The sequence below is a fragment of the Saccopteryx bilineata genome, chromosome 9, assembly GCF_036850765.1.
Source record: "Saccopteryx bilineata isolate mSacBil1 chromosome 9, mSacBil1_pri_phased_curated, whole genome shotgun sequence".
NCBI classification, from domain to species: Eukaryota; Metazoa; Chordata; class Mammalia; order Chiroptera; family Emballonuridae; genus Saccopteryx; species Saccopteryx bilineata.
In genome coordinates this window covers 38,334,386-38,357,201 of record NC_089498.1, presented here as the reverse complement: position 1 = coordinate 38,357,201, position 22,816 = coordinate 38,334,386, and the positions used below count along the sequence as shown (strand labels likewise).

Genomic DNA, 22,816 nt, shown 5'->3' with positions numbered 1-22,816 from the left:
CATTTCTGGCTTCAGAAAAATACAAAAAAAAGAAAAAAAAAGATTAGAAACAAAACAAGAATGCTTGCTTTCACTTTATCTATTCAACATAGTACTGGAAGTCCTAGCCAGAGCCAATATGCAAGAAAAAGCATCCAGATTTGAAAGGAAGAAGTAAAATTACCTCTATTTGCAAACAAAATGCTGTTATATGTAAAAATCTAAAGATTCCACAAAAACAACTGTTAGAACTAACAAATACAGCAAAGTTGCAAAATACAAAATCAACAAGCAAAAATCAGTTTTATTTCTATACATTAACAGTACACAGTCCTGACCTGTGGTGGCACAGTGGATAAAGCATTAACCTGGAACACTGAGGTCGCTGGTTCAAAACCCCTAGCTTGCCTGATCAAGGAACATATGGGAGTTGATGCTTCCTGCTCCTCGCCTCCTTTTTTCCCTCTCTATCTTCCCTCTCTAAAATGAATAAATATAAAAACAATAAACAATACAAAAAGGAAATTAACTAAACCATTCAATTACATTAGCATATAAAAATAAAATACATAGAAATAAGCTAACCAGTGGTTTTCAACTTTTTTACACTTGAGGACCGGTGAAAATAGGAGAATCATTTCAGAGACCACTAAGGCAGAAATCACCCTGAGCACAAGCAAATTCAACTAAGTTTATAGCAGGAATTAGCCTCAAAAGGAGGATAATAGACACCCAGACAACTTGATGGAGGAAGAAGGATTTATTAGTAGCTGGAGGAGCACATGGATTAGTAGCACCCACAACACCAGCTCCCCAAAGTTAGATTTCTACCATCTTGTATACCTTTACAGCTTTAGCTTTCATGTGACAAGTGCCTGATTTCTCTAACTTGTTTACAGACTTACATGACTTTTGTGTCTCTGGGAGGAGAGGGGGTAAGAGAGGAGGTCTGGACTGTCTGTCCTTGACTATTCACATATCCCATTCTTCTTGCTGGTGCTGCAACCTTATTTCAGGGAACTGATAACAAGGACCACAGCTGTGGTTTGTTACTTTTCAAACTTTCTCAGTCAGCCCTTCCTAAGATCACAGACATTGCAGGCCTCCCTCTCCTGCATTTTTCTGGTTTTGTCTCTCTCAAGGTAATTGGGTATACAATATTTAAAAATATTTTTAATTATTGATTTTAGTGAGAAAAGGAGAGAGAGAGAGAGTCAGGAACATGGATCTGTTCCTGTATGTGCCCTGACTGGGGATCAAACCAGCAACTTCTGCACTTCGGGGGGATGTTCTAACCAACCAAGCTACCTAGCCAGGGCAGGTCTACAATCTTCATACAACATCAGGGTGTTTAACTCTTTCTCTGATTGGCACAAAATCTCTGGGGGACTGATCTGCAGATTGACAGTTGAAAAACAGCTAAAACAGGAAGCAAAAGTCTTGTACACCAAAACCTTCAAAATGTTGCTGAGGCCCTGGCCGGTTGGCTCAGTAGTAGAGCATCAGCCTGACGTGCAGGAGTCCTGGGTTCGATTCCCGGCCAGGGCACACAGGAGAAGCGCCCATCTGCTTCTCCACCCCTCCCCCTCTCCTTCCTCTCTGTCTCTCTCTTCCCCTCCTGCAGCCAAGGCTCCATTGGAGCAAAGTTGGCCTGGGCGCTGAGGATGGCCCCATAGCCTCTGCCTCAGGCGCTAGAATGGCCCTGGTTGCAACAGAGCAACGCCCCAGATGGGCAGAGCATCGCCCCCTGGTGGGCATGCCAGGTGGATCCCAGTCGGGCGCATGCGGGAGTCTGTCTGACTGCCTCCCCGTTTCCAACTTCAGAAAAATACAAAAAAAAAAAAAAATGTTGCTGAAAGAAATTAAAGAAAACACAAATGGAAAGAAAAATAAAATCTTTTTTTTTTTTTAACAATTTTTTTATTTATTCATTTTAGAGAGGAGAGAAAGAGAAAGGAGAGAGAGACAGGGGGGAGGAGCTGGAAGCATCAAATCCCATATGTGCCTTGACCAGGCAAGCCCAGGGTTTCAAACCGGCAACCTCAGCATTTCCGGGTCGACGCTTCATCCACTGCGCCACCACAGGTCAGGCTAAAATAAAATCTTGTATTCCTGGATTGGAAGACTTAATATTGTAAAGATGACAATATTACCCAAAGCAATCTACAAACTGAGTGCAATCTCTATCAAAATCCCAATGCTTTTCTTTCTTTTGTTTTTTTTTCTTTTTTCTTTATTTATTTTTTACAGACACAGAGAGTGAGTCAGAGAGAGGGATAGACAGACAGGAACAGAGAGAGATGAGAAGCATCAATCATTAGTTTTTCATTGCGCATTGCAACATCTTTGTTGTTCATTGATTGCTTTCTCAAATGTGCCTTGACCGCAGGCCTTCAGCAGACCAAGTAACCCCTTGCTGGAGCCAGCGATCTTGGGGTCAAGTTGGTGAGCTATTTGCTCAAACCAGATGAATCCGTGCTCAAGCTGGCAACCTCGGGATCTCGAACCCGGGTCCTTCCGCATCCCAGTCCAACGCTCTATCCACTGCGCCACCGCCTGGTCAGGCTTTTTTTTTTTTTTCTTTAATGAAACAGACTGTAGCGGCTCAGAATCCAGAGCACCCGAAGCCTAGTCATTACTACTTCACTGGGATACAGCTAACGGCCATAGATTCCTCTCCATGAAGCGGCCCCCAAATGATTCTTTTCCCAATAGTGTTTTTTAAGTAAATAGAAGAATTTATTCTAAGATTCATGTGAAATATCAAGGGACCCTGAATAGCCAAAACAATCTTAAAAAAGAACAAAGTTGGAGGTCTCACATTTTGTGATTTCAAAATTTACTACACAGCTACATATAGTATTCAACATAGTATGGTACCAACATAAAAGCAGGCATATAGAACAATGGAATAAAGTGGAGAGTACAGACGTAATATATCAAATGTATGGTCAAATGACTTTATTTATTTTATTATTTATTTATTTTTTAGTGAGAGAGGGAGAGACAGATAGGCACAGAGACAGGAAGGGAGAAGGATGAGAAGCATCAGTGTTTCGTTGCAGCACCTTAGTTGTTCATTGATTGCTTTCTCATATGTGCCTAGATGGGGGGGGGGTGTTACAGCAGAGAGAATGACCCCTTGCTCAAGCCAGCGACCTTTGGGCTCAAACCAGCAACCATGGGGTCATGTCTATGACCCCAAGCTCAAGCTGGGTGAGCTTGTGCTCAAGTTGGATGAGCCTGCACTAAAGTAGGCAACCTCGGGGTTTTGAACCTGGGTCCTCTGCATCTCAGTCCAATGCTCTATCCACTGTGCCACCACCTGTTCAGGCTATATATATTACATTTTTTTAAAATTATTGATTCAAGCCCTGGCCGGTTGGCTCAGCGATAGAGCGTCGGCCTAGCGTGCGGAGGACCCGGGTTCGATTCCCGGCCAGGGCACATAGGAGAAGCGCCCATTTGCTTCTCCACCCCTCCGCCGCGCCTTCCTCTCTGTCTCTCTCTTCCCCTCCCGCAGCCAAGGCTCCATTGGAGCAAAAAAAGATGGCCCGGGCGCTGGGCATGGCTCTGTGGCCTCTGCCCCAGGCGCTAGAGTGGCTCTGGTCGCAATATGGCGACACCCAGGAGGGTCGCAACATGGCGACGCCCAGGATGGGCAGAGCATCGCCCCCTGGTGGGCAGAGCGTCGCCCCCTGGTGGGCGTGCCGGGTGGATCCCGGTCGGGCGCATGCGGGAGTCTGTCTGACTGTCTCTCCCTGTTTCCAGCTTCAGAAAAAAAAAAAGAAAAAAAAAAAAATTATTGATTCAGAGATAGAGAGAAAAAGAAGAAAGGAAACATTGTTTTGTTGTTCCACTTATTATTATTATTATTTTTTTGTATTTTTCTGAAGCTGGAAAGGGGGAGAGACAGTCAGACAGACTCCCGAATGCGCCCGACCGGGATCCACCCGGCACGCCCACCAGGGGCGACGTTCTGCCCACCAAGGGGCGATGCTTTGCCCCTCCGGGGCGTCGCTCTGCCGCGACCAGAGCCACTCTAGCACCTGGGGCAGAGGCCAAGGAGCTATCCCCAGCGCCCGGGCCATCTTTGCTCCAATGGAGCCTTGGCTACGGGAGGGGAAGAGAGAGAGAGGAAGGAGGGGGGGAGTGGAGAAGCAAATGGGCGCCTCTCCTATGTGCCCTGGCTGGGAATCGAACCCGGGTCCCCCGCACGCCAGGCCGACGCTCTACCGCTGAGCCAACTGGCCAGGGCTATTGTTCCAATTATTATTATTATTATTATTATTTTTTTTGTATTTTTTCTGAAACTGGAAATGGGGAAGCAGTCAGACAGATTCCCGCATGCGCCCGACCGGGATCCACCCGGCACACCCACCAGGGGGCGATGCTCTGCCCATCCGGGGCGTCGCTCTGTTGTGACCAGAGCCAGTCTAGCGCCTGAGGCAGGGGCCATGAAGCCATCCCCAGCGCCCGGGCCATCTTTTGCTCCAATGGAGCCTTGGCTGCGGGAGGGGAAGAGAGAGACAGAGAGGAAGGAGAGGGGGAGGGGTGGAGAAGCAGATGGGTGCTTCTCCTGTGTGCCCTGGCTGGGAATCGAACCCGGGACTTCCACGCGCCAGGCCGATGCTCTACCACTGAGCCAACCAGCCAGGGCCTGTTCCAATTATTGATGTGTTCATTGGTTGCTTCATTATATGTTCATTATATGTGCCCAGATTGCAGATTGAACCTGTAACCTTGACATTTCAAGATAATGCTTCACCCACCTGAGACCTGAGCTGCTCAACCAAGGCATGAGATAAATAAATAAATAAATAAATAAAAATAAATACATATATATTTTATTTTTATTTTTTATTTTTAATGAGAGGAGAGGAGATAGTGAGACAGATTTCCAGATCCCTGACCGGGATCCACTTGGCACCGCTCCACCCCCGTCTTGTTCTGACGCTCAATTAACTAAGCTACTTTTTTTTTTTTTTTTTTTTTTTTTTTTATTTTTACAGAGGCAGAGATAGACAGGGACAGACAGACAGGAACGGAGAGAGATGAGAAGCATCAATCATCAGTTTCTCGTTGCGCGTTGAGACTTCTTAGTTGTTCATTGATTGCTTTCTCATATGTGCCTTGACCGCGGGCCTTCAGCAGACCAAGTAACCCCCTGCTGGAGCCAGCGACCTTGGGTCCAAGCTGGTGAGCTCTTTGCTCAAGCCATATGAGCCCGCGCTCAAGCTGGCCACCTCGGGGTCTCGAACCTGGGTCCTTCCGCATCCCAGTCCGACGCTCTATCCACTGCGCCACCACCTGGTCAGGCAGCTACTTTTAGCACCTGAGGTTGATGCCATCAGACCAATTGAGCTATCCTCAGCGCCTGGATGGAACCAATGAAGCCACTGGCTGAGGGAGAGGAGGAGAGAGAGAAGAGGGAGAAGGAGAGGAAGAGAGCTGATAATTGCTTTTCTTGTGTGCCCTGACAGGGAATTGAACCCAGGATGTCCATATGCTCTATCCAATGATTCTCTATCCACTGAGTCAACCAGCCGGGGCCTGTTTTTTAAACCTTTAAATGTTTGATCCATTAGGAGTGTGTTCTGATTTAAGGAATTACATGAGAATACCTGTCTGCTGATTCTGTTTTCACACGATTCTGGTTTCCTCACTTCCTTGTGAGTGTCACTCAGGCACCAGCCCAGGTATGGCTGCACTGTCCTGACTCAAGGCTGACATTTGCAAATGGAAGTCATATGAGTCATCCAAAACTGCTTTTCAAAAATGGTCCAAAAAAGGTCTCAACTGGGATACAACTGAAATAGAAGTCAAGACTCCAGACTACCATTTTAATATCCCCCCCAAATTTTGCCTATTTATTTACATATTAGAGAAAAGGCTCATTAATGTTTAGGAACGTTGATTTTTGTCTGCCCAGGCAGTGGCGCAGTGGATAGAGCGTCAGACTGGGATGCCGAGGACCCAGGTTCGAAACCCCGAGGTCACCAGCTTGAGCACGGGTTTATCTGGTTTGAACAAAGCGCACCAGCTTGAGCCCAAGGTCTCTGGCTGGAGCAAGGGTGTCACTCAGTCTGCTGTAGCTCCCTGGTCAAGGCACATACAATATAGCAATCAATGAACAACTAAAATGCTGCAATGAAGAATTGATGCTTCTCATCTTTCTCCCTTCCTGTCTATCCCTATCTATCCCTCTCTATGACTCTCTCTCTGTCTCTGTCAAAAAAAAAAAAAAAAAGGAAATAAAAGTAATGTTGAATTCAAAACACATGGATATAGTATACCCAAGAATTGAAAGAAAATTTATATTCTAAATAATTTTCATGGCATTATTATTATTATTATTATTTTGTATTTTTCTGAAGTTGGAAACGGGGAGGCAGTCGGGCAGACTCCCGCACGCGCCTGACTGGGATCCACCCGGCATGCCCACCAGGGGGCGATGCTCTGCCCATCTGGGGCATCGTTCAGCTGCAACCAGAGCCATTCTAGTGCCTGAGGCAGAGAGCCATTCTAGTGCCTGAGGCAGAGGCCATAGAGCCTTCCTCAGCGCCTGGGCCAACTTTGCTCCAATGGAGCCTCGGCTGCAGGAGGGGAAGAGAGAGACAGAGAGGAAGGAGAGGGGGAGGGGTGGAGAAGCAGATGGGCGCTTCTCCTGTGTGCCCTGGCTGGGAATTGGACCCGGGACTTCTGCATGCCAGGCTGACGCTCTACCACTGAGCCAACTGGCCAGGACCTCATGGCAGCATTATTATTATTATTATTATTTTGTATTTTTCTGAAGCTGGAAAGAGGGAGAGACAGTCAGACAGACTCCCGCATGCGCCCGACGGGATCCACCCAGCACGCCCACCAGGGGGCGACGCTCTGCCCACCAGGGGGCGATGATCTGCTCCTCTGGGGTGTCGCTCTGTTGCAACCAGAGCCACTCTAGTGCCTGGGGCAGAGGCCAAGGAGCCATTCCTGCGCCCGGGCCATCTTTGCTCCAATGGAGCCTGGGCTGCAGGAGGGGAAGAGAGAGAGAGGAAGGAGAGAGGGAGGTGTGGAGAAGCAGGTGGGCGCTTCTCCTGTGTGCCCTGGCCGGGAATCGAACCTGGGACTTCTGCACACCAGGCCGACGCTCTACCACTGAGCCAACCGGCCGGGGCCTCATGGCAGCATTATTAACAATAGTAAAAAACAACTGAAGTGTCCATTGATGGATAAATGGATAAACAAAATGTGGTATGTACATAAAATGGAATATTTTTCATCCTTAAAAAGTAAGGACATTCTAATACATGCTGCAATATGAATGAAGCTTGAGGACAGTATGCTAAGTGAAACCAGTCACAAAAGGACAAATGTTGTATGATTCCATTTACGTGAGGTAGTTAGTCAAAATCATAAGGGAGAGAGAATGGAATTGTGATTATTAAGGATTGGGGGAGAAGGGGTTGGGGAATTGTATTTAATGGGTATTGAGTTTCAGTTTTACAAAACGAAAAGAGTTTATGTGAATGAACTTAACACTACTGAACTGTATATGAAAAATAGTTTTAAGTCAGGGATCCCCAAACTTTTTACACAGGGGGCCAGTTCACTGTCCTTCAGACCGTTGGAGGGCCAGACTATAAAAAAAAACCTATGAACCTATGACCTGGGCTTGCCTGGTCAAGGCACATATGAGAGTTGATGCTTCCAGCTCCTCCCCCCGTCTCTCTCTCTCTCTCTCTCTCTCTCTCTCTATCTCTATCTCTGTCTCTCTCCCTCCTTCTTTCTCTCCTCTCTAAAATGAATAAATAAAATAAAAATTAAAAAAATATTTAAAAACAACAAAAAAACCCTATGAACAAATCCCTATGCACACTGCACATATCTTATTTTATTTATTCATTTTAGAGAGGAGAGAGAGGAGAGAGAGACAGGGGAGAGGAGCTGGAAGCATCAACTCCCATATGTGCCTTGACCAGGCAAGCCCAGGGTTTCAAACCGGCGACCTCAGCATTTCTAGGTCAACGCTTTATCTACTGCACCACCACAGGTCAGGCTGCACATATCTTATTTTAAAGTAAAAAAACAAAATGGGGACAAATACAATATTTAAAATAAAGAACAAGTAAATTTAAACCAACAAACTGACCAGTATTTCAATGGGAACTATGCTCCTCTCTCTGACCACCAATGAAAGAGGTGCCCCTTCCGGAAGTGTGGTGGGTGGATAAATGGCCTCAGGGGGGCCGCATGCAGCCCGCGGGCCGTAGTTTGGGGACCCCTGGTTTAAGTGGTAAATTTTATATTTTCCTACAATTGAAAAAACAGCAGGTGCATAACCTGAACGAGTAACAGGTTACTTCACACACACCAACCACTCCAAAGCCCGAGCTGCTTGGCCAGGGTGTACTATATATATATATATTTTTATTTTTTTTTATTTTTTACAGAGACAGAGAGTGAGTCAGAGAAAGGGATAGACAGGGACAGACAGACAGGAACGGAGAGAGATGAGAAGAATCAATCATTAGTTTTTCATTGCACGTTGCAACACCTTAGTTGTTCATTGATTACTTTCTCATATGTGCCTTGACTGCGGGCCTTCAGCAGACCGAGTAACCCCTTGCTGGAGCCAGCGACCTTGGGTTCAAGCTAGTGGGCTTTTTGCTCAAACCAGATGAGCCTGCGCTCAAGCTGGCAACCTTGGGGCCTCGAACCTAGGTCCTCTGCATCCCAGTCCGACACTCTATCCACTACGCCACTGTCTGGTCAGGCATGTGTGCTATATTTTTTATTTTTATTTATTTATGAGAGAGAGAGAGAGAGAGAGAGAGAGAGAGAGAGAGAGAGAGAGAGGAAGGCAGAGAGATGAGAAGCATCAGCTCATAGTTGTGGTTCCTTAGTTGTTCATTGTTTGCTTGCTTCTCACCGGGGAGTTTGTACAGCCACAGCTGCCCACCTCAACAGCCTGTGACAGGCTCTCCTGGGGAAAGGGGGGATGTCTAGAAGTTTACACCCCACCCACAGCACCCCTTCCCGCTCCAAAGTCGGAGGAAAGGTTCTTCTCTGCTTAAGTCTCACCCTCCAAGTTTGCTTTAACTTGGCTTCTTAAGGGCCGGGTTGACGAGCGAGTCTCTTCTATCTCCTCTCTGGTGCCCCTTTATCCCATTTTAAATGTACAATTTAAACTTTTTTTTTTCTCCATTTTTCTGAAGCTGGAAACAGGGAGAGACAGTCAGACAGACTCCCGCATGCGCCCGACCGGGATCCACCCGGCACGCCCACCAGGGGCCACGCTCTGCCCACCAGGGGGCGATGCTCTGCCCATCCTGGGTGTCGCCATGTTGCGACCAGAGCCACTCTAGCGCCTGAGGCAGAGGCCACAGAGCCATCCCCAGCGCCCGGGCTATCATTTGCTCCAATGGAGCCTTGGCTGCAGGAGGGGAAGAGAGAGACAGAGAGGAAAGCGCGGCGGAGGGGTGGAGAAGCAAATGGGTGCTTCTCCTGTGTGCCCTGGCTGGGAATCGAACCCGGGTCCTCCGCACGCTAGGCCGACGCTCTACCGCTGAGCCAACCGGCCAGGGCCAATTTAAACTTTTTAAAAATTTTTTTATTTATTCATTTTAGAGAGGAGAGAAAGAGAGACAGAGAGAGGAGAGACAGAGAGAGAGAAGGGGGGAGGAGCTGGAAGCATCAACTCCCATATGTGCCTTGACCAAGCAAGCCCAGGGTTTCGAACCGGCGACCTCAGCATTTCCAGGTCGACGCTTTATCCACTGCGCCACCACAGGTCAGGCCAATGTACAATTTAATGTCTTGTTACCAAATTTAAGAAGCAATCCTTACCACAATCCAGATTTAGAGCATTTCCATCACCCCACTTAGCCTTTCTAAACCCCAGGATCCTCAACTACAAATGGAGACATGAGGTAAGCACATAATAAGCCACCAACAAATTTTGCCTCTTATTTTTTACTTGCTGATGATGGTCTCTTTTAGATTTCCATATTATCCCACCCGCACGCAGCCCAGTCCTAGCCCAGGTAACGTCCGCAAGTGCAGAGCGTAGATTCCGGAGCCAAGGTGGGGTCGCGCTGGAGAAGCGAGAAAGTTAGGCTCCGGGTTTTGAGTTCGGCCCCGCCTCACACCCGACCACCTGCGATCGCGGAATCGGGCCTCTGCAGGAGCCCTGGCTGCATCGGGCGGCGCGGCTCCGGCTGGATTGGTGATGCCTGGAAGTTGCGGGCGCCTGCGCAGTGGGGAGGGCCGCACTCACACCGAGAGGTTGCGGGAGATATAACTCGGAGTGGGCCAAAATAAGGTTGCGGCTGTTCTGCCCGGCCGGTCGCACCATGGCGGAGGAGGAGCTGGAGGCTCTGCGGAAGCAGAGGCTGGCCGAGCTGCAGGCGAAGCACGGGGTGAGCGCGCCAGCCGTCCTCCTGGCCCATCCTTCTGCGGGGCGTCGCCTTCGCCCGTGGTGGATGGCGCGGCCCTAGGCAGAGGCTCTAGATGCCGCGGCCCGTGCTCGGTCCACTGGCAGGGAAGCTCGCGGCTGTCCCCGGGGCCGTCCTGGGCCAATCTCCATGTCGCATGGGGTTTTCGGGCTACAGGCCGACCACGTGCTGTCCCGGGAGGGTCCGGCTTGGGCCCTCTCTCGGCCGGGTTCGGCTCGTCCCGTTGGTCTCGCCCGGGCCGGCGTCAGTCCGAAGCAGAATGCTTAGCCCCTTGGGTCTCTGTACCGTTAGCTGTGGGATCTAGCCTGTTTTGACTACTGGTTCCAGCGGAATTGTTTCCTAGAGTTCTGACCCAAGTAATCGACCGACATGGATTGAGGGGTTGCTTTGTGCCAGGTGCTAAGGGTACAGTGGGGAGCATCCCGTCCCCTGTGATTGAGTGACAGTCTGGGGAGGAGCCAGACACTAAACTCGAATCACATAGATAAAATGCTCAAGTAGTGACTGTAGGCAGAGTACCGTGTACTGTAAGGGATGGAACGCGATCGTCTCCAAGGAAGCGCCATTTGAATCATCAGCGTCCACAACACCCAGCACATTTTCCTCTCAGAAATTCTTACCTTGTAAAATACGTTTTCATTGTACAAGGACTCCTCTCCCTTGTACATATAAAATGGTTGTTTGTATTCTAAAACATTCTATTAGATTGTGACTTTAGGAGCTTATCAAAACATTTTATTTTTTACACAATTAAATTTTTGTTTATTGAGTTTAGAGAGAGGAAAAGGGAGAAACATTGATTTGTTGTTCCGCTTATTTATGCATTTGTTGATTGATTTAAAAAAATTTTTCTATTGATGCCCGACCAGGCGGTGGCACAGGGGATAAAGCGTAGGACTGGATGACCCATGGTTTCTGGCTTGAGCCCAAGGTCGCTGGCTTGAGCAAGGGTCACTTGCTCTGCTGGAGTCCCCGGTCAAGGCCCATGAGAAAGCATTCAATGAACAACTAAGGTGCCACAACTATTAGTTGTTATTTCTCATCTCCCAGCCTGTGTGTCTGTCTCTCGCTAAAAAGAAGAAAAAAAAATCCATTGATTTGAGAGAAAGGAAGGGAGAGAGAGGCATCAACTTGGTGTTCCACTTAGTTATTCCATTTAGTTGTGCACTCATTGGCACGCAAGGACGATGCTCTATCCATTGAGCAACCTGTCCAGGGCCTATTGGTTGATTCTTGTATGTGCACTGACCTGGGATCAGTCCTCAACCTTGGTGTCTGGGGATGTGTGCTCTAACCAACTGAACTAACCCAGCCGGGCTCAAAACATTTTGGTACGTGGGATCTATCCCATTGACAACTGGGAGGCCCAGCTTTTAATTATTTGGCAATAATTTAATCTCTACCACTGCAGGAGCCTACTAAGTATCAGAAACAGAATAGTTTCTATTTTTTCTCTCTGCAATTACTCGACTAAAAGGTAAAATTATTTTTTCAGGATCCCGGTGATGCAGCACAACAGGAAGCAAAGCACAGGTATGGGCTGGGGCTCTGAAGGATGGTTTCACCAAATGATTTTTTTACTTTAGTTATTTTAATAGTAAGTTTTTGCTAGAATAATGATTTTTCCTAAATCATCAGGGTATGTTGTTAATTTGTTAAATAAACATGTAGAATCTCACAGCACTTACTACCTGGTTAATACAATTAGTTGATGTTTCTCTGCTAATCTGCAATAGCCTTAAAATGAACTTTAGGACTACCTCAGAGGGATGTCTGTGAGGGTTACATTGTGTTCAGTACCTCACATTTAGTAAATGCTAGATAAATGTGAACTGTTATACTATAGTTATTGTTATTTTATCCCAGCACATGGAAGAACACCTCACCCATAGCATGTTTATTGAATCATGCTACCTTTTTTTTCCTAACTGTGATAAAAGAGCACATAACATAAAATTTACTATAATAACCATTTGTAAATGTACAGTTCAGTCATGTTAACTATACGGGGGTCCTTGTGTTATGACAGTCTCAACATACGACGTTTGGAGTTTATGATGCTCACTCCCATAAAAACTTAAAATAATTGAAATGTGAGTGTTTTGGCTTATGCCATTAGCATCAGTACTTATAGACCATGTGGGTGAACTAGTTTGGTTGCACGGGCGGAAGAACACACAGTAATGTGATGTATGAGTGAGGGAATCCGCACTTCCCAGTACATTTACCTATGCCATTTTTGGCTTAGTTGTGTTTTTATGTTCTAGATTATGATTTTACAACTGTGTTAGGATAGGTAAGTGACTTAGGCTAGGGTGTGTTTGAAATTACACCAAAATTTGGGTTATGTCTCTGTTGTAGGAACGGAACTGTGTTGTAACCCAAGGACCCTCTGCATTCTCATTATTGTGCAACACATGTCTAGAACTTTTTTGTCTTATAAAATTGAAACTCTATACATATTGAACAACTCTCCATTTTTCTCTCCCTTCATCATGCTACCTTTTTTTTTGGGAGAGAGAAAAAAGCATCAGATTCCTTGTTCCACTTAGTTGTGAACACATTGATTGCTTCTCGTACATGCCGACTGGGGCTCACACTGGCGACCTTGGGGTCAAGCTGGTGCTCTCAGGATTGTGCCGGTGACCCTGGGATTGAATTGGTGACGTTAGCGCTCCGGGACTACGTTCTATCCACTGTGCCACTGGCCAAGGCTGTCATGCTACCTTTTAACTCATTTGGCAAATAATTCTTGAGAACCTGCTCTGGGTCAGGCTTAATGCTGGGTCAGTAGAAATAAGCAAGGCAGAGAAGGTTCCTGCCAGTACACGGCTTAGTTTAGTGGGAGAAGACAGTTGATACACACCTGGGATAGTGCTAAGCAGAGAATGAAACAACATGAATTTCATTGATTCTAAGATGTACCTTTTTCACATTTTAATATATCTGAAATTAGGGTGGGTTTTATAATCGATCATTGTTGTCCTGGATTCTTCCAAAGAGGATTTACTTTTTGCCATCATTTGGGAGTATTTCTTTTTTTTTTTTTAAGCAAGAGAGAGAGACAGACACAAAGCCAGCCAGCCAACCAGAGAGACAGGAAGGAAAAGAGATGAGAAGCTTCAACTTGTAGTTGTGGCACTTTAGTTGTTCATTGATTGTTTCTCATATGAACCTTAACTGGGGGGGGGGGCTCCAGCCGAGCCAGAGACCCTTTGCTCAAGCCAGCGACCTTAGGCTCAAGCTAGCAACCTTGGGTTTCAAGCCAACGGACCTTTGGGCTCAGGCCTGTGACCATGGGAGCATGACGATGATCCCGTGTTCAAGCTTGTAAACCTGCTTTCAAGCTGGGTGAGCCTGTGCTCAAGCCAGTGACCTTGGGGTTTTAAACCTGGGACCCCCAGGTCAATGCTCTATCCACTGCGCTACCACTGGTCAGCCATCATTACAAATTTCTAGCACCTATCACATACTAGGTACTTAATAAATGTTGCTAATGGTGGTTGAACAGAAACTCCACTGGGAATTATACAGATGTATAATTTCAACATGGTAGGTTTACACCCATACAATATTAAGCAGGGTTTTGAGAAGACTCTTCTACTATGATAGCTGCTGCCATCCACACAGCATCTACTATTACACAACCTATTTATGCAGCAATCTTCCATCTTGGGAAATATATTGAGTGAGTAACATTTTTTGTGTGTTCAATAGGAATGCTGACAATTTAGTTCTAATTTTGCTTGACCTGTTTTTGTTGTAGAGAAGCAGAAATGAGAAACAGTATCTTAGCCCAAGTTCTGGATCAGTCAGCCCGAGCCCGGTGTAAGCATCTTCAATTTCCTTTTAAGTTATTTTCATAAAATTGGCTTGGATTAGTTGAATGGGGAGATGTGAAATTATTGCTATCTCTAGATTAAATAACTATTTACTTAACGTAAAAACACTTAAAGTACAGATATTTTTAAGAACTGTGAAGTTTATAAACCTAAAGGAATGGACTTAAATTATTAAATATACCAGCTTGCTTTTTGCCTACCAAGGAGATGATCATCCAAGTGCTTAATAGGTAAAATTTATAGGCAACAACTCTCAAGTCAATTACAAAGTGTTGCTGGTAGTTGATGTAGGTGATAGAGCTTGAGTGGTTTATTGTATTCTCCATTTTAATTACTAATTTTTCATCATGAAAACCGTGTAGATAAAAAATTAACCCTTTGAGTAGTACGAACGTTCATGTACGTCCTCGTGCCTCCTGACCATCCAGAGTGTGATCAGTTTATTTTAAAAATATGTAAGGCGCCCTGGCCGGTTGGCTCAGCGGTAGAGCGTCGGCCTAGCGTGCGGAGGACCCGGGTTCGATTCCCGGCCAGGGCACATAGGAGAAGCGCCCATTTGCTTCTCCACCCCTCCGCTGCGCTTTCCTCTCTGTCTCTCTCTTCCCCTTCCGCAGCCAAGGCTCCATTGGAGCAAAGATGGCCCGGGCGCTGGGCATGGCTCTGTGGCCTCTCCTCAGGCGCTAGAGTGGCTCTGGTCGCAATATGGCGACGCCCAGGATGGGCAGAGCACCGCCCCTGGTGGGCGTGCCGGGTGGATCCCGGTCGGGCGCATGCGGGAGTCTGTCTGACTGTCTCTCCCTGTTTCCAGCTTCAGAAAAATGAAAAAAAAAAAAAAATATATATATGTAAGGCAACATTAAAAAAAGGCAAATGTATGTTCTTGTTTCCATAAATTGGTTATCAAACAAACATGATTTTAAGTTAATAAAGCTGTAACTGGAACTAATTTCATTTTTTTGGAAAAAAAACACCTTACTCCCAGGGGTCAGCAAGCATGAAAAAAACTCACTACTCAAAGGGTTTTAAATGAGCCAACTGGAATGAACTAATATCTTTTTTTAGTAACTGATTTTTATTTTTATTTATTCTAGTAAGAGAGAGAAACATTGATTTGTTGTTCCACTTAATTGTGCATTCGTTGGTTGATTCTTGAATGTGTCCTGATCGGGGATTGAACCTGTAACCTTGGTGTATCAGGATGATGCCTTACCACTGAGCACCCGGCCAGGGCATGAACTATAGTATTTGCTGTATTGAAACTTGAAGCCCAGCATAGAAGAGGCAGCCTTAGATGGATACTCTGATTGAATACGTAGTAATATAGAACTTATTTTCCAGGAAGCCTGGAAAATATTATTTTTAAAAAAGATGGGGCTTAGACTCTGAGGACTCATATTTAATCTTGGCTTTGCCAGTACTTCTGTATGGCCTTGACTGAGATTGACATGGCTGAACTTTAGTTTCCTCATTTTTAGAAAAAATTTATTGATTGATTTTAGGGAGAGGGGAAGGTAGAGAGAGACAAAGACATCTATTTCTACGTGTGCTCTGGGGATTGAACCCACAGCATTCGCATATGGGGATGATGCTCCAGCGAACCAGCCATCCCAGGCCATCTGGTCAGGAAACTTTCCTCATTTTTTTTTTTTTAACAGAGACAGAGAGTCAGAGAGAGGGATAGACAGGGGCAGACAGACAGGAACGGAGAGAGATGAAAAGCATCAATCATTAGTTTTTCGTTGTGACACCTTAGTTGTTCATTGATTGCTTTCTATATGTGCCTTTACCGTGGGCCTTCAGCAGACCGAGTAACCCCTTGCTCAAGCCAGCAACTCTGGGTCCAAGCTGGTGAGCTTTGCTCAAACCAGATGAGCCCGCGCTCAAGATGGCGACCTCGGGGTCTCAAACCTGGTTCTTCGCATCCCAGTCCAACGCTCTATCCACTGCCCCACCGCCTGGTCAGGCGAGTTTCCTCTTTTTTTTTTTTTTTTTTTGGGGGGGGGGTGTTGCCTCATTTTTAAGAGTAAAATTACCTTCTGCAATCCTTACTTTGCTAATTTCAAGACATAAATAAGTCGGTGAAGTGCTTTAACAAGTGAACTTGACTTGAAGGAACTCCTGAGCTTAAAGCCAGCCTGGTGAAGTGCTTTAGAAATGTTGGTGCTTAGTTTTACGTTATAAGTGCATTTAGTTTTGACATTGTTGTGTATATATTTTTTTCTTTTTAGTAAGTAATTTAGCACTTGTAAAGCCGGAGAAAACTAAAGCAGTAGAGAATTACCTTATACAGATGGCAAGATATGGACAACTAAGTGGGAAGGTAAGCTTGGCCTGCCTTGAGGCAGTTTTTTTTTTTTTTTTTTTCATTTTTCTGAAGCTGGAAACAGGGAGAGACAGTCAGACAGACTCCCGCATGCGCCCGACCGGGATCCACCCGGCACGCCCACCAGGGGCCACGCTCTGCCCACCAGGGGGCGATGCTCTGCCCATCCTGGGCGTCGCCATGTTGCGACCAGAGCCACTCTAGCGCCTGAGGCAGAGGCCACAGAGCCATCCCCAGCGCCCGGGCCATCTTTGCTCCAATGGAGACTTGGCTGCGGGAGGGTAAGAGAGAGACAGAGAGGAAAGCGCGGCGGAGGGGTGGAGAAGCAAATGGGCGCTTCTTCTGTGTGCCCTGGCTGGGAATCGAACCTGGGTCCTCCGCACGCTAGGCCGATGCTCTACCGCTGAGCCAACCGGCCAGGGCCCTTGAGGCAGTTTTACCTATTGTTACCCAGTTTATTAAAACATGTTTTCAGAAAGTCAGTTTCTTCTTCTGGTTACAGAAAATTTGTTTTAAGGAAGCAAATTTTGTTCATAAAAGATAACTAATTGCCATTTCTAAAATCTGTTTCTTTCCTGACATTGTTGCGGAACCTTGTTGGTGTCTTGTGTGAACTAATGACTGTTAGGGTCAGCTAGCTTAAATTGCTTTTATATTGGAAACATTCTCAATGATACAAATTAAACAGTACCTGTGTAGGTAGATGTTGATTGTTTTGCAAATGAGGTGCTAAAATTCCTGGTTTTTATGTGTATTGCTGTAATGCCACCTTAGGTATATTCTTTTTTTTTTTAAGTGAGAGGAGACAGAGACAGACTCCTTTATGCCCCCCCGACCAAGATGCAATGGCAACCCCCATCAGGGGCCGATGCTCGAATCAACTGAGCTATCCTCAGTGCCCAGGGCCAACACTTTAACCAATTGAGCCACAGGGAAAGAGGGAAAGAAGGGTGAGAGCGAGGGAGAGAGAGAGCAGATTGTTGCTTCTTATAATGTGCCCTGACTGGGGATCAAACTGGGGACTGAACCGGGATGTCAGCATGCCAGGCCGATGCTCTATCTACTGAGCAAACCGGCCAGGACTGTTGGGTATATTCTTTATCAGACTGTCCTTCAAGATGCCGATGTGCCCCACCTGCACTGGGAAGCCCTCTGCTGCCACCACCGCGTGCAGGGGTTGGTCCTGCCCGGAGCCCTTACACGAAGAATTGTGTTTAGAAGAGACAGTGACTGGTTCATCTTGAGTGACTTATCTCCTACATTTAAGCTTCTTAGGGTACCAAAGGCAGAGGTGGTGTGTGTCTATCACTGACAGAACAGAGGGGTATAGGGGTTGTCTTTGCTGGAGGTAGTAAAGGTTTAAGTACCTGTTAACTTTAGGTTTTTCTGAGGATGCTAATTGATAGGTACTTCCCTCCCTCCTCCAGTAACTTGCAGAGCAAAATCTATTTGGAACTTAAACTAATACAGGTGTAGCTCAGAAATATTGCAAGTTTGCTTCCAGACTACTGCCATAAAGCAGTAGAATCATGTTTTTTGTTGGACAGCCTTGCCTTCATTTTGTAAAATATGAAACACCTGTGAGGCAAAATAAAACGAGGTATGCCTATAGTTGTAACTGGTGGTTCCAACCTCCTGGCCCCCTCTCCTTTCATCTTGACCTCTACCTCCACACCCCAGAAAGACTAACATGATTCAGTCTGCTGAGATCAATTCTTTGTTTAATCTTTGTTTAAAAATATACTGTTTTTCTTTCTGGTTATCCTAGGTAACAGAACAAGGTTTAATAGAAATCCTTGAAAAAGTAAGCCAACAAACAGAAAAGAAAACCACAGTTAAAGTAAGTTTCCCTGAATGCACATGGCAATTTATTTATTTATTTAGTAAGTGAGAGGAGGGGAGGTAGAGGGACCGACTCCCACAGGCACCATGACTGGGATCCATCCAGCAACTTCTGTCTGGGGCCAATGCTCAAATCAATTGAGCTATTTTTAGCACCTAAGGTTGACATGCTCAGACCAACGAAGTTATTCTCAGTGCCTGGGGCTGACACTCAAACCAATTGAGCCACCAGCTGCAGGAAGGGAAGAGAGAGAGGGAGGGGGGAAGAGAGGGGGGAGAGAAGCAGATAGTCACTTCTGCTGTGTGCCCTGACCGGTAATCAAACCTGGGACATCCATACGCTGGGCTGACACTCTGCCACTGAGCCAACTGGCCAGGGCTGAGACTAATATTTTAAATGTTGTGTTGAATATACATCTGTTGTATCAAAGCATGTTCCATCCTGTAGATATTTTCATTTTGTAACACATGGAAGTTGGGGAGAAAGACTGTTTCTATTGAGGGGCCTAATTTTTAAGGCTCTTGTGTCATCGTTTCCCCCCTCCCCTTAGACTAAAATACTAGGTTGTTTTAAAGACAAACAAAAATGTCTTGCTGTAGTAGGTAGATATATTTCTTCTCAGGAAAATCTATATTACGCTTTATTAAACATGTAATAATACTTGTTTAATCCCTCCAGTTTAACAGAAGAAAAGTAATGGACTCTGATGAAGATGATGATTATTGACTTTAAGATGCTTCGACACTGGAACTGAATGGAACAATTCCAGGACAGATAGTACTTGGCAGAGGTTAAGATCTGATGGAATGTTTACTTTGTTTATTGTTTATATACCTTTAGAAAAGTAAACTTGTTATGTAAAATCAATTTGGGCAAAGTTATTTTAGTACTGTAGTTAAATGAAACAGAAGATCTGCATTTTGCATTTTTCCTTTCCTATTAAAAACCATTAAACATGTAGCAGCATGAATATATATATCCTTTGGCTTTTTTCTTTTTCTTTTTTTGGGGGGGAGGGAGAGAGAGTGTGAGAAGCATAAACTCATAGTTGCTTTCACTTTAGTTGCGTGTTGATTGCTTCTCATATTTGCCTTGATGAGCAAGCCAGCATCCTCTTGTTCAAGCCAGCAACCTTGGGCTTTTCATGCCAGTGACCTTTGGGCTCTAGCTGGTGAGCTTTAGGATTGTGTGGATGATTCCCTGCCTTAAGCCAGCAACCCCGTTTTGACGAGCTTGAGCTCAGAGATGGTAATCTTGGGGTTTTGTACGGATGACTTCAGTGTTCTGGGTCGACGCTCCGGCACTGTGCCACAGCTGGTCAGGGCTCTTTTTTTTTTTTTTTTAAGATTTTATTTATTCATTTTAGAGAGGAGACAGAGAGAGAGAGAGAGAGAGAGAGAGAGAGAGAAGGGAGGGAGGAGCAGAAAGCATCAACTCCCATATGTGCCTTGACCAGGGAAGTCCGGGATTTCGAACCAGCGACCTCAGTGTTCCAGGTCAACGCTTTTACCCACTGCGCCACCACAGGTCAGGCAGGGCTCTTTCTTTTTAAAAAAAAAAAAAATCTAGTTATTGATTTTAGAGAGAAAGTTAGGAGGGAGGGGAGATAATGAGAGAAACATTGATTTGTTGTTCTACCTATCCATGCATTCATTGGTTGAATCTTGTATGTGCCCTGACTGGTGATTGAACCCACAACCTTGGCATATCCAGATGACACTCGAAACAACTGAGAACCTTGCCTTTGTAATTTGTGGCATTAGAATTAGGTAGGAAAATGACTGTAGCAGAAATAAAAGCTGCTTGACTAGTCTTCAGTAAGAAGAAAATAGCATCCAGTAACATTGTGGGAGTTAAGACCCATGGATTAAGTTGAATCAACTTTAATATCTAATATTTCTTAGACATAGGTTCTGAAAGCAGGTGAGCTAATTTTTTTCCTGCAAATAGTATTTACATTAATGTAAGAACATTTTCTATGTTTGGTTTCATTTATAAACTCTTCAAAGGCACTGAGGTATATTAAGTTATATAACAACTATTACCCCTATCCAAAAAACCTCTGTAATTAAGAGTGATACTTCCATTGAAAAGAATTCCCAAAATTACTAGAACATACTGGTCATAATATTTCAACAAAAATAAACATGGTTGTAAGTAAGAGAAATGACTTCTTTTCTTTTAGATTTTTTTTTGGCGACAGAAACAGAGTCAGATAGGGACAGACAGACAGGAAAGGAGATGAGAGTATTAATTCTTAGTTGCGGCTCCCTAGTCTCCTTAGTTGTTCATTGATTGCTTTCTCATATGTGCCCCGACCAGGAGGCTACAGCAGATTGAATGACCCCTTGCTCAAGCCAGCGACCTTGGGTCCAAGCTGGTGAGCTTTGCTCAAACCAGATGAGCCCGTGCTCAAGCTGGAGACCTCGGGGTCTCGAACCTGGGTTCTCCGCATCCCAGTCCGACGCTCTATCCACTGCGCCACTGCCTGGTGAGGCGAGAAATGACTTCTAATGATTAAAATTTAGTTGAGACAGTTTAACAACAGTTAAACATTTTGGTAGAAAAGTTCTGGGCTCTTTACTGGTAAGGTTGGAGGTAACTTACAACAATGTCTTTTCTTACACTGTGCTTCATTCCCACGAGGTTATGAAACCTTTGCTCATAAATTTAAGTCATAAATTTAAAAAAATATCTTACTGATTTAGAGAGAGGAAAGAGAGAGAGAAAGGCAGAGAGAGGAGCAGGAAGCATCAGCTCATAGTTGCTTCTCATGTGTGCCTTAACCAGACAAGCTCAGGGTTTTGAACTGGCAACCTCAGCATTCCAGGTTGATGCTTTACTCACTGTGCTAGCACAGGGCAGGCTAAGTCATAAATTTAACTAACATGAGCTATTCAGTGTAATCTTTTAGTATCTTAGTCCTGTGAGACTCAGCCTGAGAGGAAGTTAAATTTAATGAGATGAATTAGTAGCAGAGAAAAGTGATGGGAAATCACTTTTCCCATGTATGTTTAATTTTTTAAAATTATTTTTTAAATTTTGTTTTAGAGAGCAAGGGAGAGAAACATCAATCTATTGTTCCACTTAGTTGTGCATTCATTGGTTGCTTCTTGCATGTGCCCTGAACCAGGGATAGAACCCATAAATTTGGTGTATTCGCATGATGCTCTAACCAGCTGAGCTACCTAGCCAGGACAGTGTTCTTCTGACTTGAAAAGAAAACATTTTTGGCCTGACCAGGTGGTGGCGTAATGGATGGAGTGTTGGCCTGGAATGCTGAGGACCCAGGTTTGAAACCCTGAGGTCACTGGCTTGAGCATGAGCTAACTAGCTTGAGTGTGGGATCACAGACATGACTTCATGGTTGCTGGCTTGAGCACAAAGGTCACTGGCTTAAAACCCAAGGTTGCTGGCTTGAACAAGAGGTTACTGGCTCGGTGGGAGCCCCCTGCCCCCAGGTCAAGGCACATATGAGAAAGCAATCAATGAACAACTAAGGTGCAACTATGAGTTGATGCTTCTCATCTCCTTTTCTGTCTGTCTTCCTCTGTCGGTCTGTGTCTCTCTCCTAAACAAAACAAAAACAACAAAAAACCATTTTGGCCTGACCTGTGGTGGAACAGAGTGCTGACCCAGAATGATAAGGTCGTCAGTTCGAAACCCTGGGCTCACTGCACGTACAAGAAGCAATCAATGAACAACTGAAGTGAAGCAATTACAAGTTGATGCTCCTGACTCTCTCCTCTCTAAAAACCAGTAAATTAAAAAAAAACCCAACATTGTGGGCTTGAGGCAGTGTGTAATGTATTGACAGCTCTGGTCAGAGTGGATGGATAATAATCTGCTCTGAATGATCCAGTTTGCGTTTCAGTCACTGTCTCACCTCTAACTGGAAAATAAAATGTATACCCATCCAACGGGAGATTTTTCCACACACAATGCACATGTTTATAGCAGAGGCTTAGACACACATTATCTCCCCAGAAAAAGATAAACTAAAAAAAGTACACGTGCGGAGGACCCGGGTTCGATTCCGGCCAGGGCACATAGGAGAAGCGCCCATTTGCTTCTCCACCCCTCCGCCGCGCTTTCCTCTCTGTCTCTCTCTTCCCCTCCCGCAGCCAAGGCTCCATTGGAGCAAAGATGGCCCGGGCGCTGGGCATGGCTCTGTGGCCTCTGCCTCAGGCGCTAGAGTGGCTCTGGTCGCAATATGGCGACGCCCAGGATGGGCAGAGCATCGCCCCCTGGGGGGCAGAGCACTGCCCCTGGTGGGCGTGCCGGGTGGATCCCGGTCGGGCGCATGCGGGAGTCTGTCTGACTGTCTCTCCCTGTTTCCAGCTTCAGAAAAATGAAAAAAAAAAAAAAAAAAAAAAGTACACCATGACAC

General features: G+C 45.5%; 1 protein-coding gene across 1 annotated transcript; it reads left to right on the top strand.

The window, feature by feature from the left end:
* The first annotated feature begins 10,198 nt into the window (after positions 1 to 10,198).
* PDCD5 (programmed cell death 5) lies at positions 10,199 to 19,402 on the top strand. Its single transcript, XM_066243312.1, has 6 exons — positions 10,199 to 10,382; positions 11,914 to 11,951; positions 14,185 to 14,246; positions 16,489 to 16,580; positions 18,352 to 18,423; positions 19,105 to 19,402. The coding sequence occupies exons 1-6, from the start codon at positions 10,317 to 10,319 to the stop codon at positions 19,150 to 19,152; spliced, it is 378 nt and encodes a 125-aa protein (XP_066099409.1). The 5' UTR covers positions 10,199 to 10,316; the 3' UTR covers positions 19,153 to 19,402.
* The last annotated feature ends 3,414 nt before the right edge of the window (positions 19,403 to 22,816 follow it).

Excerpts from the sequence above, each read along its gene's own strand:
- PDCD5 (XM_066243312.1), top strand. The coding sequence starts at position 10,317 with ATGGCGGAGGAGGAGCTGGAGGCTCTGCGGAAGCAGAGGCTGGCCGAG. Across the intron at positions 16,581-18,351 it reads ATGGACAACTAAGTGGGAAG|GTAACAGAACAAGGTTTAAT; the intron begins GTAAGCTTGGCC and ends TGGTTATCCTAG. Across the intron at positions 18,424-19,104 it reads AAAAGAAAACCACAGTTAAA|TTTAACAGAAGAAAAGTAAT; the intron begins GTAAGTTTCCCT and ends TAATCCCTCCAG.